General features: G+C 40.3%; 1 protein-coding gene across 1 annotated transcript in view; it reads right to left on the reverse strand.

Annotated features, from left to right (window-relative positions):
* Window positions 1-17,389, reverse strand: part of abcb6b (ATP binding cassette subfamily B member 6 (LAN blood group) b) — a 50,373-nt gene that overhangs the window by 32,380 nt on the left and 604 nt on the right. The window contains exons 2-12 of the mRNA XM_033618065.2: window positions 15,985-16,180; window positions 9,573-9,665; window positions 9,259-9,335; window positions 7,500-7,615; window positions 7,235-7,356; window positions 6,985-7,094; window positions 6,307-6,372; window positions 5,995-6,120; window positions 3,818-3,894; window positions 3,425-3,488; window positions 752-837 (exon numbers count right to left, since the gene is read on the reverse strand). Of these exons, the coding sequence (XP_033473956.2) occupies window positions 752-837; window positions 3,425-3,488; window positions 3,818-3,894; window positions 5,995-6,120; window positions 6,307-6,372; window positions 6,985-7,094; window positions 7,235-7,356; window positions 7,500-7,615; window positions 9,259-9,335; window positions 9,573-9,665; window positions 15,985-16,180 (1,133 nt within the window). The remainder of the gene's footprint in view (window positions 1-751; window positions 838-3,424; window positions 3,489-3,817; window positions 3,895-5,994; window positions 6,121-6,306; window positions 6,373-6,984; window positions 7,095-7,234; window positions 7,357-7,499; window positions 7,616-9,258; window positions 9,336-9,572; window positions 9,666-15,984; window positions 16,181-17,389) is intronic.

A 17,389-nucleotide genomic window follows, 5' to 3' on the forward strand; every position in this document is an offset into this window, starting at 1 on the left:
TAAAGTTACAGTAGATGGATTCATTGAGTCCATTGTGAATTATTCTCATTTAATTCACCAACACTGGATCTTCTGTTGTTGATTAATGTTGTAAATGTAACACACTGTAAATGTTAATGAGTCCAGGAGGCCAATCAGGACATTAAATTAATGTGTTAATGTGTGAGTGTTAATTAATAAGAGTCGTCCTGCAGACAGCAGGTGATGATAACCAGCTGTGCTTCGTCTTCAGCGAGAGATTGAGTTTATCTTTCAAAATAAAAGCCCCAGAGTAACAGTTTCAAATGATATAATTGTGACTGAACATATATCCAAAATAATTTCACATACACCCGAAACCTTGGAAACCATTTTTCTTAATTTAACAATTTAATTTTTTTTAACATGTCCTCCAACCTAAAGGACCAACTGAATATGTCTTTTGACACTTCCTTTTGTCACCTCTATAGTCAGAGTTGGTTCGGTTTAAGCAACACAATTGTTTGCATTAGGTTAGGGAAACATGGTGATCGTGGTTAAAACAAACCAACACTGACTGTTGGTAAGACACAGGATGCACACAGAGGTCACCAGTGTCACAGTCAGATGGTTGTTGCATGTCCTACCATCCACACTGATCTCCTCCCTCTAAGGTTTTGACTAAATAACCAACGCTGTCGTCTCTCTGTTTTCAGTTACAACTGAATGTAATCAGGTCAAATCATATGAAAGTGGATTCAAATTGTGAACAGATTTGTTGTTGGCTACACACCCAGGCACGTAGCTGAAACAGACTCTGTCAAACTCCACCTGACCTGCTGTGAGCTGCAAGTCCTGTGCGTCCTCAGTATCCTGAATCTGTGAGGAGGAGGAGGAGGAGGAGGAGGAGGAGGAGGAGAGGAGAGGAGAGGAGAGATTCGTTTTTAACTTGTGTCCCAGAATATACAGTAGAGCAACATATCCTCATATAACAGTTTGTATTATATCTCACAAATAAACATCTGTACTAGTCAGATTGGGTCTAGAAAAAGAATCATGGTTGTGAACTTGACATGATGACGTGATGACGTGATGACGTGATGACGTGACGTTACATATGTACCTTTTGGTATCCGACGGGACATGAAGCCTGGTGTCCTTGGTTTAAGTCCTATTTTTGTTTGTTTTCTTCTTCGATTCTGCACTCAAACTCACATCATCATCTGCCCACTTGACCACCATGGGGTCTAGAGCCTTCAGCCGTTCTGCCTCCTGCCTCTGGAACTCTCTCCCCCACAACATTCGCAATATTGACTGCATATTATTTGTCTTTTGTACTCTCGTCATCATTGAAAATGACGGCAAGCCCTCAGTGATTCTTAAATAAATAAAGGTTGAATGAATGAATTTCCACCTTCAAATCCCGTCTGAAAACACACCTTTTCAAGCTGGAATATTCAGTCTGATTTAATGGTGACATACAAGTTGACCTGCACTGATGATGACTTTATGAAAAAATTACGATTTTGTCTGGTCATTTTATTCACTTACATTGTATATTATGGAATTGTTTGATTTTATAATCTATGGATACATTGCTGCTTGTTTAATTTTTTTTTAACTGTGTCTTGTAAGGTGTCCTTGAGGTTGTCTCTAGGTAGTTTCAGTCATAACATGATCTTTTCCTGACCATAACCAAATGCTTTTTGTGCCTAAACCTAATCACACGTTAACTGCAGCATTGTTTAAAGGTAAAGAAATGCAAAGTTTCAGCATGTCCAATAACATACAAATGTAACGCATCCATTGTTTTCAGAAACGAACAGTGCCAACATTTATTCTGGCAGTTGGTGATATAGAAATTATGGTGCAATACTTTTTGTAGGTATAAGAATAGCCTGAGTGGAGATGCCAGAAAATTTACAATTCACTCTCAACTCAAGATGCATCGACTGGCTTGTTCTGGTGCTTTCAACCATATCGCATTGTCTTCATCAGCAGATGGTGTTTAGCTGTTTCCGAGGAAGATATAGAACCGTAACAGGGACCGATATGAAGACAATACCAGAAGAAGAAGAGGAGTGTGAAGGAATGAGAGGGAGGAAAAAGATAGAGAGAGAAAGGATGGAGAAAAGAAAAGGAGACAAGAAGGGTCCCAAGAGAAAGGATTCTCCCATCATGCTCCACTTTTACTCCTTTCTCACTTCCCCTCTTCTTTCATACCATCCCTCCTTTTCTCCCTTTTTTGAATCGTCATACTTTCACTTGTGCACAAAATATTTCCAGCAAAGTTCGATTGGAATTTGATGAATTATAACTTTCAGCTTTTTGCGACCCCTCTCTCCCTCCTGACCTGCTCCTCACCCTCCTCCTCCTCCTCCTCCTCCTCCTCCCTGACTCCCTGACTCCCCTCGCCCGCAGCTTCCCAAGCCAAAGAAAAGGGCCGCTGTGTTTTTAAGGTGCTCTAATGCTTTTGTCTACATTCATGTGGCTGTTTACCATATCAAGGGCCTGTGAATGTAGGAGCCTTTAGTGAAGCAGCCGGAGGACGCCTTTTCCCACCAAACACACACACACACACACACACACAAAACACACACGTACACACACAGACATACACGCAGACTGTGTGTTTCAGTATGCTCACAAACACACACAAAGTCACACACAAACACTTGTTCATCTCCTAATCTGCTGACCTCTGACTGTGTGAGTTTCTCCGTTTCTGAGCACAGCTGATGCACAGCGATCAGAAATGAACACTTAATAAGATTTTAGTTTTATAATCCACTTATCTGTAACTATCACATTTAGTTTATGCTGGTATTATACACACTCCTCTCTATATATATTTAATTTCTGATTATGCTAGTTATTCTTTCTTCTTAGTTTGTTGCTTTGAACAACGTCCACCTCAACACTCTCAACAAAATCATTAAAATGAGCAGCAAAACCACTGGACTGGATCAGGAACCTCTGAGTAGTATCTACAGCAGATAGACTAAAATGAAAGGACGACAAACAGCCTCAGATACACAACCGATACACTTACCCTCAGGCCGCAGATACAGGTCACTCCCACTCAAGACCAAGTGGACCATGTCAAGCTTTGTGCCTCCTTCTGTCAGACTCATTAATACTTCAGATAGCTTGGGTGCTTGACCTTATTTATCACTTATTTATGGACGTTTTTCAGCAGTTTTACGGCAGACATCTTAAACTGTTTCAAGCTGCACTCTGAACTGTACATTGTCAAATTACCTTTGTCGTTTGTTTGGTTATGTGTTGTGTATGCACTGACGTTTTCACACAAATTAAGTTCCTAACGGATGAATAACGTTAATTTGATTTTGATTTGATCAAAGTAAAGCACTCACTTCTGGGCTGTGTTTGAACAGATTTAACTCAAAATGAATTATAGAAACTCGAAACATTTTGCAGATGATTATTCTACTTTGTGACTCACCTCTTTCTGCTCCATTAGCAGTGCCAGCATGTTCTCCATGTCAACAAACGCACTCTGAATCAGCCTGCAGAGACACACAGTGCACAACCAATATTATTAGAGGCAGCAGTAGTCACGGTCACAGTCGCACTAGGAGGAGAAGTAGTGTAACTAGCTTTAGACGCAGCAAAATGAAAGTGGTATTAGCAGTTTTTTCATCTCATCTCTCATCTAATTCTCACTTATTCAGTCATTTGTATTTAAAATACAGCACCGTCTTTGTAGAAAAGCTCTCCACTCAAGCCTCCCATCATAGTTTTGAAAATAATGTTATGTGTTCATAAGACTGACAGACTCTGATGAACATAGATCTTGCAGGGGTCAGTGGCCTCCTGTGCTGCACAGTAATCTCACCTGTAGTAGGTACCAAACCAGTTGAGAGGAGTGTACAGCTGGATGATGTAGGTGCCAAACAGAACATAGTCTCCAACCTGATGGAGAAATTAACACACAGAGTAGCTGAACATTACTGATCCTAAAATGATCAAGGATCAGACATATCAATCAGCCTCCCACTGGGAAGAGTTTCACCAGCCCAGTTGGCAGAATAAATGTTGGCCTTGTACGTTTCTGCAAACCACAGATATGTTACATTTGTGCTAATTTATGTGTCAGATACATTGGAACTTTATGTTTCAGCAACACTGTGGTTTAAGTGTGACCAGGTTAAGGGACAAATATCACTTGGTTATGGTTAGGAACAGGTCATTATTCGGCATGGAATACCTGCTTTGGGTGGCAGGAAACACAGCGATGTCTCGTGAAAAATGATCACTTTTTGTGGCTTTATCCTGGCAGGAAATGGAGCCATGTCACAGAAAAAACAACTGCCTTTTGTGACACTATCCTCAGTGGAAACTAGGGCTGCCCCCTGATAGTTGATCAAATGTTAGTCGACCAGAAAGGTCATAAGTCTTAAGGACAGAGGGATGTCGTATGCTGTAAAGCCCTGTGAGGCAAATTGTGATTTGTGATATTGGGCTTTATAAATAAAATTGAATTGAATTGAATAAGTCGGCTAGATTTCATTGGTTGTTGGTCGCAGAAAAAACAAACAAACATGAAACTCTATCAGGAGCTGCACCTTGCCAAAAGTGTCCACGCTCAGCAGTCAGACAGGAGTCAGGTTAATTTCCAGGGCTGGTACCTGCGGTTATTCCACAGGCTAGTTAATAACATGTCGGGCAGGAAATCCAAATTGTGGGATCATTTTGAGAAGGTGAAGGACGAACCCAAGGTGATATGTAAACTCATCTTCATTGGTCGACTACAAACATGACGTATCATCTGAAACATGGAAGTAGCTACATGCCCATTAGCCCACAGCGTCATTAACAGGCAGCTCGCTCAGTGTGTGACGTGCACTTGTAGATAAAATATAGGCCTATATTAATGAAGGTTCATTAGTACGGTTTTGTATTTCTCTGTAATGTAGCACAGTGTTAACAATGTTACTGATACTATTCTTTCTCACACCTTCAACTCAAACCAACAAAATATATCATTTAATAATTAAATTAATATCATAAACATGCAGGCGACTAGTCGACTAATGGACCTAAATGACGACTATTGGTCGACTAGGAAAACTCTTAGTCAGGGGCAGCCCTGGTGGAAAAGCAGCTATCTCTTATTACAAGACAACTGCTTTTCGTGGCACTATACCCGGTGATAACACAGTGACGGGTCACAAAAAACACCCACATTTGGTGGCTGAAAACCTGCTGGAGACACAGGGATAGTACCTCACTTGATGAATGTAATGTATGCATGGTTTGCAGAAACATACAATGCTATCATTTTCTTCTGGCGACTGGGCTGAGTTTCTCACATACTTTGGTCACTTGAAGGCGGCCAAACAGGCTTAGGACACAAATCTGACATATCATCATCTTATAAAGTTGTTCTGGAGAAAGTCTCACTGAGGTTACTGAGTTGCTCATGTTGTGTCTGACTGATTCAGGTCACGTCTGAGTCACTGAGGTCAAGTCCAGATTGTTGAGGTTATGGTTATGTAAGGCATCACAGTCATGTCAGGGTCACAGACGTCATGTCTAAGTCATTGTGGTCACAGTGTCTGAGTCACTGAGGTCATATCTGAGTGAAGTTCACTACACAGAGTTTAACATCTTCCTCTGTTAGTTCACTGATCTATGACATCATCCTAGTTAACCTTTATTTTGTCAGATATTCTCATCATGATTAAGGTCTCTTTTGCAAAGGAGACGTGAGCAAAGCAGAGAAAAAGAAAAACAGACATAACAAAAGTGCATACAGCGTCAGAGACGATCATCGGTCAGAGTCAAAGTTAAGAGTTAAAAACCAGCCAGTGGGATGAGACATGGAGGTTTTAAAACCCTCTGTAATTCATTTCATACTGACATTTTTAACCACCAAAATAAATGGGCTGACATCTAAGTTCAGATTCACACTGTGCATGTCAAAGTCTGGAGATGATCGTCTGAAACTTGTATGTAGACTTCTGATTTTCATGTTGGCTTCTACTGTTTTCTTTTAGTCTTCACTGATACCTGAAACTGTCCCTCGGAGACCAGGTAGGCACAGAGCAGAGATCCAGCCAGCAGTCCTGATCCGATGATGATGTTCTGGGTTTGATTCAGCAGAGCCAGCGAGGCCGAGCTCTTCCACTCACAGTGCTACGCACAACATGTTTGTTCATGTTCATTGAAATGAAGAAATATAGACAAAATGCTTAAAACTTGTAAATTGATTTGTATGATTTTAACTAAGTACTTTCAATCTACTTGTAACAAGCAGGTATGAGTTGTCTAGCGGACCTTAGCTGGTCTTTGGTACCAGATGATGTCACCTTTCAAGCTTACTTGATATTTCAGAATGGCTCCCTCAAAGCAGCGGACTTCATACTCCTCAGCGCAGTAATATTTTACCTGTGAAAACAAATCTGATTCAGGGAGAGCAGACTGAAACATCCTGAAAAATCTTCTTTTTATCTTGAAATGACTTCCGGCTTTAAAACCTAAAAACATTCTAGACGATCTTCAAACTCTCTGAACATCACACAACAACCTGAACATCTCAGTCGGTCAAACGCACACCACAGCTGGGAGTTTTCACGCACAACGTGATTTTGCCAAGTAGGACATGCTCCTGGATCAACATCCCACATCGAGTTCCTGGACCAACTCTGCAGTCAACCAATCACAGCCCTCTGACATCATCAGTGTGCTGCTCCTCTGCTTCTTCTTTCAAAATTACTTTGAGCTCCTTCAAAGCTGAGCTAGTTTTCCCAAAATGAAGTTAGTACAATTGAACACAATCCTCAGTAACACTGAACAAAAACCTCATGAGCTTCTGCAGGGTTAGCTTGCTAACTAGGTAGGCTACGCTAACGAGTAAACTTGCCATTAGACTAGAATATTAGCGAGTTAGCATGGCCTTGACATTTTGCACAGAACCTACAGTGAGCCTTATGTGCCAATCTGGTCTACACCTTTAATAAACAGAGGAAGTGAACAGGGAACATGTGTAGAGGTATCTACCGTCTCAAAGTTGAGCAGTGAGTCTACGGCTCTGGACTTGGCGTTGTTGTCTTGGTTGTTCATCTCTCTCCTGTATTTGGTCCTCCACTCTGTGATCAGGATGGTGCAGGCTGCAGACATCAGGACCGTTTTTAGAATTGACATGTAATTATTTTCTCAGAGTGTGATACTGTGTGTGTGTTATGACTGCATAGTAGCTAGTGCCATCAGTGTGAGTGAACACACTTACAGTACACACACACTGACTCACTGAGGTAGAGGACCATGCAGGTGAAAACGATGAGTCCAAACCAGACACTGAAGTAGGAGACAAAGTAGATGATGGCGATGATGATGTCACAGATGGTGGGGAGGATACTGAACAGGATATAGCTACAGACAGAACACAACCAAAAGGTTATTACTGGGTTCAGTGGTTCAATACACTCATTGAACCCAAGGACAGAACTTGTTTGGGTAATTGAACCCAGGTCATGTGAGGTGAGGCTCCTCTTATCTGCCTCCTCCTGTCCTACCTCAGCAGGTTGTTGATGGAGGAGGTGCCTCTGTCGACGCTCCTCAGCACGTCTCCAGTGCGTCTCTCCAGGTGCCAGCGCAGAGACAAGCCGTGCAGGTGGGAAAACAAACACACCTGAAGTGTGGAGGAAGGGAGACAGAGAGACACTTAGGACCCAATTCAAACAATATACAGCCTATAATCGAAAATGCATTGTGTAAGTGCATTATGGGCGTGTCTAACTTTGCTTTTGCAAGTTAAATGTTGCATAATCGGGGCACAAAGTAAGGCACAAGGGACAAAAGCATTGTATTTAGTCCCACAGCAGCACACAGCACAGCTCAACTGTCAGTGGTAGTTCTAGATCAATGCAGTCACCATTTCCATGGCCCACAATGTGTAAGTAGTAGTAGTCTGTGTTCCTATAGACATGAAGGTCTTAAAATGAGGTGTGGTCAGCATTGTGGAGTATTGCTATCTTAAAGCAGCAGAACGCAATTGCACCATTGACTATCTAAAATCTGGCCTAATGTCAAACTACGCAGAGGTTCATAAGGGAAGAACAGGTCTGAAATAATGCACCTACATAGGCAGGTTCACAACAAACGTACACTCTGCTTGTTACACACACAAGGACGCGTGGATGGGTTGTGGGTGGGCAAAATAACACATCATTAATGAGGAAAATATTGATTTAATTCTGTAAAAGGTGAACATAGCAGAGAGCAGAGCAGAGCTGCTGTCCCACTCCCCATTAGACGCTGTGCGTATTTACATACAAGGATCAGCGTAACTTCATCAATCAAGTCAGAGGCTGAAAGTTTAGTTCTGTTTCCTCGGTCAAGTTTATAAAAACAGTTTTTAGTTGTGCAACTTAAACGTCCCACGATATTTGCTGCAGAGACATCACTGCTCTGACTGCATTACTCTCAACAGAAACCCCCTTGCTTCTCCAGTTCGCTGCCAATGTAAATAGCAGTGCGTCAGGTGCAGACACACCTGGCTTTTAAATGGAATGGGAGATGACTCTGATTGGTTGAATTCATATTACACCACAAACACACCTATGATTAGTTTATCCCCCTTGCACCTTACTTTGTGCCTAGATTATGTGCCATTTAACCAGAAAAACTTGGAGTTAGACATGCCCTAAATGCACTTACACTACATGCTTTAAACGAGTGGTTCCCAAATGGTGGGTTGCAGTCCAAAAGTGGGTCACAGGACCGTTCTGAATGGACCCCAAGTGACTAACAAACATGTCAAGTTTGTAAAAAAACACATTTTATTTTAGAGTGTTGTGAATTTCACAGCTACTTGACATGAGATGACAAACTGGCCCAACTACATGGCCAAAGGCAAGTATGATGCTGAATATATATAACTGTGTGGACCTTAAAGAAATGAAGGGGAAAACAAAGGCCAATGGTAAAATTATAGCCCAAAATGTGTGATGTAAACATCCATCACGGCTGAGCCTCAGTTAAATCTCCAAATACACAATAACTAGTCAGCTAAACAACTGTTGGCTCATAATCTGTATGATCATGTATGTACGTATGCCATAATGTATAAGACTTTGTTATAGTGATGTTTCCATCTGATTTTGGCAGGTATGAGGTTATCATTACAGATAGAAATAATGTTCAACACTCCAAAAACATGATCCAAGCAGAATCCAAACAGTGGGGAGTATAACTCATAAAGTCCTATATTAAAGTGGAAGGATCATGAAACAAACAGACATAGAAGTAAAGAAGAGGAAGTCTGAGTGGTACCTGAACGCCTCTGCTGGTGAACTGCTGAACTTTGATCCACATGAACTGACGCAGGTTGCTGATAAAACCTGACGTGCCTACGAATAACAACAGAGACAGAAAGATAAGAGAGGGAAGACGCCAGAGAACTTCATGCTCACATGAAACTTACATTCTGTGGCATGAACATCTTTTATTTTGTATACACACACACTTGTTCCTCTATATTATGAACACACACACACACACACACACTTGTTCCTCTATATTATGAACACACACACACACACACACACACATGCACACTTGTTCCTCTATATTATGAACACACACACCTGCCCCTCCTCCCTGTAGGAACTTGAGCAGTGTGTAGATGCAGACAGTGGCAATCAGTGTAGTCCAGCCGCCTCCTGCAGAGAGCTCGTTCACTGCACACACACAACACACACAACACTTTTTGTTAGTGTCCTGACCATCAGAAACTTTAGTTTTCACATGACAGCAACAATAAACCAGCAGATTCAGGTACTTCACATTAAAACAGCACATTAAAGATGAACTCTGCCGCATTTCTTATAACCAAGGCCTCTGATTTTCACAGTTAAACCCAACCACACCCACACACACACCCACCCACACACACACACACACACACACACACACACACACACACACGTGGTGGAAAGTAACTAAGTATATATAAAAACAGTTTTGAGGTGCTCGTATTTTACTTGAATATCTCCATTTTTTGCTGCTTCATGCTTCTACTCCACTACAATACTGCTTCTTTGCTTCCTTGCAACTTCAGATTAATAATGAAAAATATATATATAATATATTCTGTTGCAGCCTTAACTTAGTTCATATTGATTTTATATATTTAGTTTTATTTCTCTTTTTTTTATTTTGTCTATTAATTTTTCTATTTAATCATTTTTTTCATATATATATATTTTTGATTTTTGTATTTTTATTTACGCTTTGATAAATGTGCCTTGCAGGGGCCTCAGGGTATGAAATTAACAAAATATTTTGGGGGCAATTTTGGCCCCCATGGTCTAAAAAATGGGGGCATTTTCGAAATGTTTGGGGGCCATCAAAAATTGTAATTATGTTCTAACAATAAGCACATGAAAAGCAAAACCAACTAAGATAGTGTCTTCACTCTTCAGTAGAAACCACTATAAATGAAATAAATAATGGGTTACATAAAGTTATGGTTGCAAAATATCACTCAGATTTCTTATAATTTAACCAGTTTAAATGTGATGATTTAACCATTAATCTACTGATAGCAGTACTAATGTTTCACCACATTACAGTTACTTTTACTGTTAAAAAGGCCAAATTGCTATAAATTCCTTAGATGCAATCCTGGAAGTAAGTTAATTTAAAATTTAACATTCATTCTACCTTAATTTTTCATTAATTTGTAATTGTGTAGACACAGATCACCCAAGAAATGGTTAATTTATACTTATGGTACAGCAAAGCTCCCTCCCCTTTTCTGTCAGATTACTCTCACGTAATCAGTGCAATCTTGTTGATTATGTCTGGAAAATGAGTTGTAGACGTGACGGTAAATTGATTTAATGAAAATAAAATTATACTTTAATGTCAGATTGTAATACTGTTAAAAATAAAAATACATATAGTTGTTTCAAAAACTTGGGGGCAATTTTGGCCCCCTGAACATGGCTTTTGGGGGCATTCTTGGATAAATTGCGGGCCAAATGGCCTGTGGCCCTTGCTAATTTCTGACACTGAGGGGCCTTACACACACATTAGGTACATTGCATCTATCCTGTGCAGGAAACCTGTTGTATAAATGTACCTTATTTATTTATTTATTCATCATCATCATTATTATTATTTATGTACCTTTATTTTTTTTATGTGCATGAATAATGTTTTCTTACTATATAATGATGAAAACTCTGTCTGTGTGTCTGTTCCATGTTTTTCTCCTCACTGACTTGGTCAGTCCATGTGAAATTTGTCACAGTGGTAGAGGGTCACGGGAGGATGCGAATGAAGCAATATTACATCAATTGGCCAAAGGGGGGCGCTATAGCAACCGATTGAAATTGCAAACTTTGAATGGGCATATCTCATGCCCTGTTTCTCGTAGAGAAACTTCCGGTTATATAGATTTTCCACCATTTTGAATATTTTGAAAAACACTTGAAATCGATCTCTTCCTAGGAAGTTTGACTGATCTGCATGAAACTGGGTGAACATAATCTAGGGACCAATATCTAAAGTTCCCTCTTGGCAAAAGTTGGAAAACTTACTAAAACTGAGCTTCTATAAGGCAATAAATATTGCGGAGGGCGTGGCTCATCACATAAAGGTGTATAACATCTCAAGGGTTTCACCCATCACCAGGTAGGCATATGACCACACATAATCTGAGGGGACCCCTCCATTATTGACCCCATCAAACAAAATGGGGGCGCTAGAGAGCTAATTTCTTATCTAGGCCTAACCGCCATATGGATTTTTACTAAACTTGGTAGATATGTAGAACAAGACGCCTCAAAGTGACTGGAGAAATTTAACTCTAATTGGCAACTGGGTGGCGCTATAACAACAGAAAAATGCTTAAAAATGGCTAAAATGCGACCGATCGCTGTGGCTCCCCCTGTGGACCAATGTTTTGGTTTTTTTTTAATGTTTGGTATGACTAAGTTATGGTATGGTATGCTGTACATAATCACGGAAACTGTCAGTGTGTCATTCTGTCTGTCAGTCATTCTGTCTGTCCCACGTTTTTCTACTCACTGACGTGGTCAATCTATGTGAAACTGCACATAGACATTGAGGACTGGCATAGGTAGAAGGTGACAAAGCTACCAATGGGTATGGACTAGTCTTTGATATACTTTTACAATCTTGCCATCTGTTATTATATGTACAAGTAACTCTGTGTGTCATGTTCCAGGTTGCTGTAGACTCAGATTTTTCACAAGGACACAATAAAAAGCATAACTGAAAAAAAGAAAAATACATATAATCAATAGATAAGTTATGATGATATTATTATAGATTATGATAAGCCTTTATTGATGCCAGGGGGAATTAATAATGTGACCAGCAGTAGTAGCAGTGGTTAAAATTTGCTACACCCTTACCATGATGAACACATGAATGCATCCATAATTATATTTCAAAAATAGAAGATTATTCTGAAAAGAGCCGTTCTACATATCCAGTACTTTTGATTTTGGTGCTTAAAGTATATTTTAATGCCACTACTTTTGCACTTTTATTCAAAGGACTAGTGTGTAGGATTAAGGGGAAATATTGACAGAAATGGATTTATATTTAAGTAGTAATTGATTCAGCATTATTGAGTTACTGGTAAATTATTATTTCATTGTCAGTTATAGTACTTCGTACATTGTTTCATTTGTATTTTCAGGTGCGGTGGGTAATTGGAGACAGTGTGTGTTCCCTTGATTACGTGCTAATTGGTTCCTACCTGCCCTTGTTTTGTGGGGACAGGTATGAATGATACAAGAGGGAGTGAGTGCCTTGTGCTTAAGCGTGAAGAGAAGATGCTGTACCCCTAAGTTGGGATGTGTTAGTACTGTCCTGCCGTGTTGGTAAAAATCAAACAAAGAGGAAGAAACATATGTTGTAGCCCGCTGATTACCCACAGCCTGGAAGAACTGGGGAACACCTACAATCAAAAAGGGTTACACTACTTATGACAAAACTTCACATAAATGTCCAACAGGATAAAATGATCAAGTGATGACATTTTATATCTAAAAGGTCAACGTCACTGTGACATCATAATGGTCTGCAAAAACACTTTTCTGGCCATTATTATCTGTGCTGTCGGGGGGAAGATGAGTGTAAAGTGTCCCTGTTTTCACAGACATGGATGTAAACTGCAAGAGAAGTGGTAATTGTACTTTTTTTTTTTTTTTTAAGTGTACTGATAGTACACAGAGTACTTCTACACTCTGCTGTTACTTTTACTCAAGTAAAATATCTGAGTTCATCTCCCACCACTGACACACACACACAGTCATGAGCACATTCACACACTCCCCTTTCTGCCACACAGACACAATCTCATTCACATTCATTACCATTTTGTACAAGTGCTGGGAATCAGGATGAAATGAGAAAACCGACAGAGATGAAGGGAGCAGCAGGAGGAGGAGGAGGAGGAGGAGGAGACAGACTGAAGATGCAGACAGAGAGACATGGTGAGAAAAGAAGGGAGAAAATCAGATAAAAAGATGAAGAGAAATGAATAAAGCAATGTGTGTATTATGCGTTCTTTGACTTTCCAGTGTGTGTTTTCAGTGGGGGGTATTTTCAGCTCTCTGGCATCAGGTCCTGGAGTCGGAGGGTGGGAGGCAGGGTCGGACCCGGAGACAAAACGTCCGTTGTACCGGTGTGTTAACTCCGCGAAAAAGGCCGCTAATGCCGGCTAAGCATGACTGGCAGGAGGGGTGACCTCCCAGAAAACCCTCCGCACACACACACACACACACACACACACACACACATACACACCAACCAAATCCCCCCCTCACCACCACCTCCTCCACGCCTTCCTCATCAACACAAAGCAGCGCTCGGCTTCATTCTCGCAGCACTGGCTTATACTTTCATGTTGCTCCAAAAGCCAAATGGCCAGTTTTCTAAAGGGGAAAGTAGCTGAAGACAAACTGAATGCTGACTTCCTCTGAAGTGGAGACTTCTGGGTCGTTGCCTTGTGGTGGATGCAGTCCTGTGTACAAAACAGGGTACAAAAGACTTTGGCAAATGATGACACTCCCTGAAAAATGGAGATGGAGTCCTCCTTCAGCCCAATAAGATCTCATTCCAGGAGCTAAACTGTTTTACAAGAACTGACGACACCAGGAAAAATATTGTTTTGGTTTACAGTGATGTTTGTTTCTCTGTTTTTTTTATGGATCTATTCAGCTGTTGGGTTTTGAACATTTAATTAACCTGGGATGAATAGTTATTGGTCAGTATTTTACAATTGTTATCCAGTTAGTTTTGATGTATTGTACTTAAAGTTTAGTTGATTAAAAACACACATTAAACACACATTAAACATGGCTTAATAGAGACAGTTTCAAACACAAGTACACAAATCAGCTTCACTATAACTCGCAGCATTCACAAACACTTGTCTTTATCTGGACACATTTTCCCCACAAATACAACATGCTAATGTTATTAGCACAAACCTATGGCATTTAACATTGTATAAATTAGCCTAGCAGCTAGTGGACTTTTCCTCTACTCATATGAAGCCAGGGACAACAGCAACATTTAACAAAGGTAACAGTACACAATTCGGCTCCATTACAACTCACAAGGTTCACTGACAAAACAACTGTCTTATACTAAACCCGTTTTCCAAACAAATATAACATGCTAACGTTATTAGCACAAGCCTATGGCATTTTACATTGTATAAATTAGCCTAGCAACCAGCAGAGATTTCCTCTGCTCATATGAAGCCAGGATAAATCACACACAAGACTTAAAATGTTGTTTTTGTGGAGGCTTTATTGTCTTCACTATTTATTGTTTCTTATCTGTGAAATGAAAGTAAATAAAAGCTTTGTTTCCACTGAGGGAAATGGTTTCAGCTTACAGAAATACACAGGAGGTCTGTGTCACTGTGATGTGTAGCTACATTTCTAAGGAGGTGCACGTCAGGCTACACTGTAGGTTACGACAGTTTCTCAGATCTTTCTCAAATCAGCACCACAGGCAGACTGATACCATCATCAAGCTGCGGTCAAGCTGTGCGTCAATACCAATGAGGAGTCATAACAATTATGGTGAGCACTATAGACAAGATAGACACAGCTATCAAGGCTGTCCCAGATCAGCATGTCTTCTTATATTCCCCCAGCATTGTAGATTGTTTTTTACTTGCTCCCAGTGGTGACCCGAGCACATTTGATGCCCTAGGCGAGCCCAATGGTGATTTTTTTAAATTTTTTATTGTAAATCATTTAGTAATTCATTTAACCTTTTATATCTTTTTTTCTCTTTATGCTTATTGTAAATCTAAATTCTTTATTATGCTTTAGATTTTATTGCTCTGTAAAGCACTTTGATGAGCCCTGGTGTATGAAATGTGCTATACAAATAAAGCTGCCTTGCCTTCTGTACATGTGACAATACACTTGAAATAGAAGCCTAAATATTCTTTTCATGCCTATCAGGAGCCAAGTAAGGTTTGCTGAATATGATAAACATGTGCAAAACTTCATTGACTGAGCATAACTCTCCAATTAATACTCAATTTCAAATTAAAAGTCTATCAAAATATTCTAAATCAATATTAAATCAAGGGGCAGCAAACTGTCATTGAAATAAATGAAAACACAGTCAACTCTGCCTGTACAACAGACAGACTTCCTGTAAGCTCTGGTCCCACTTTGGCTGTTTTCACAGTATGACAACATCCTAACTCAGAGGGTACAAACACACTGGGAGGAAAAAGAGGGCACAATCAGTCAAGGACATGAGTGAACAAGGTGGACCACACTACAAAAACCTTGAGCACACTGGCACCTACAGTTTAGACTGTGAAATGCAGCTGTTTCATTTATAAGTTCTGCTCCTGGAGTAGATGTGTATTAAAGTGTTTCAGTTTTTGTTTCACTACATACCACACGTTTTAAACTGCACATTTAGTGAACTAAGAAGTATCATGATCTCTTATTCCTTTGTCTCTGTTTTTTAGGTGCTTACCAATGTTCTTGGAGTAAACGGGCACCAGCACATTCACCAGCCGCTCTGCTACCAGCAGGCCCAAACACAGCAGCACCAGTCCCTGCAGCGCTGCAGCACCTTTAGGCCACACGTACGGCAGCAACAGCCTCACCTTCCTCCCAAAGCCTCGCCACACAGACGGCAAGGAAGAAGAGGGAGAGGAGGAGGGCTGGATCTGGGTGGAGAGAGAGGAAGTCAGAATATGGGCTTTTGTTATTTTCTATTATGGACTATATACCATATATTTTATGAATGCCTTGTGCCTTTTGTTAGTGTAAACCCATTCTGGGTTTGAATCACCTTTAACAGCAGAAGAAGTGAGTTCAGACTGAACCACAAGTATTTTTTTTTAAATAATTTTTAACATTAGCTGTAACTGTATAGCAGCCAATAAATCCTTATCTATCCAAGCCAAAATAGGCTTATACTTCCCCTCTGTGGCCAGAGAGCAGAAAACAGCCACTGCAGTGGAAGTGCTCCATATTTAAAAAAAAAAACCAAGTGATTTGTCCATTCCCCGAGGAATGAAGCTTCTTCCCATCGATAAATGAAATCGCTCTGACTGGCAGTCCTGCTCAGCGCACAGGAAGAGAAACTAAAGTGAGGAAAGCAAACAAATGACCAATGCCCAGGCCACACTACCTGTGTGAGCAGTGTGTGATGGCTACCTTGCTGAACTGCTGTAAGTCGCACGCTCGTGGTGTTCACACAGACACTGTTGTTGCTGCGGTGCTGCTGTAACTACTGTATTTTAACACTTAAAAGCTGATACACCGCTCATTTATGGTGTTGAGCAAGCTGCATTATCTACAACACAAGCATGCAAATATCTTGTAACAAAAAGCCTTGTGTTAACAAATGAAGAGTCAGAGGGCTTTTATTTTGAAATGGAAACAGGAAAGGTTGAAAAAACAGATTTTTTTTCACGTCTAAGAGATATAGACATTGAAACTGTGGTGAAAGGTGGTGTAACGTCAATATGATTATCAAAAGATCATTTTCACAAACATGTTTTCACAACATTTTCACAACATTGCTGTTTCTTGTATCTTTTGTACTTTTTTCTGCATGCCTAGTTTTTTTTTAAGTTTTTAAATATTGAAATCTTTAATTTGACTCTTTCCCCTTGACTGCTGTAACACTGGAATTTCTCAATTGTGGGCTCAATAAAGGTGTGTCTTATCTTACCAAACACGACAAACGGGAAGAAATAGGTGAGACTTCTTTTTGCTAGATGTGCCACAGCCAAGCTACACCTGAAAAGAGCTGCTCACGTGATCAGTGTTGCTGCTCAAACCTGATAACATGGGCACCAAAAACAACAAAAACACAAGAGGTGTTGCAACACACGCACTCTGCTCACACAGGCAGTGTGGCCTGAGCA

Source organism: Epinephelus lanceolatus, chromosome 14 (assembly GCF_041903045.1).
Source record: "Epinephelus lanceolatus isolate andai-2023 chromosome 14, ASM4190304v1, whole genome shotgun sequence".
Taxonomy (NCBI): Eukaryota; Metazoa; Chordata; class Actinopteri; order Perciformes; family Serranidae; genus Epinephelus; species Epinephelus lanceolatus.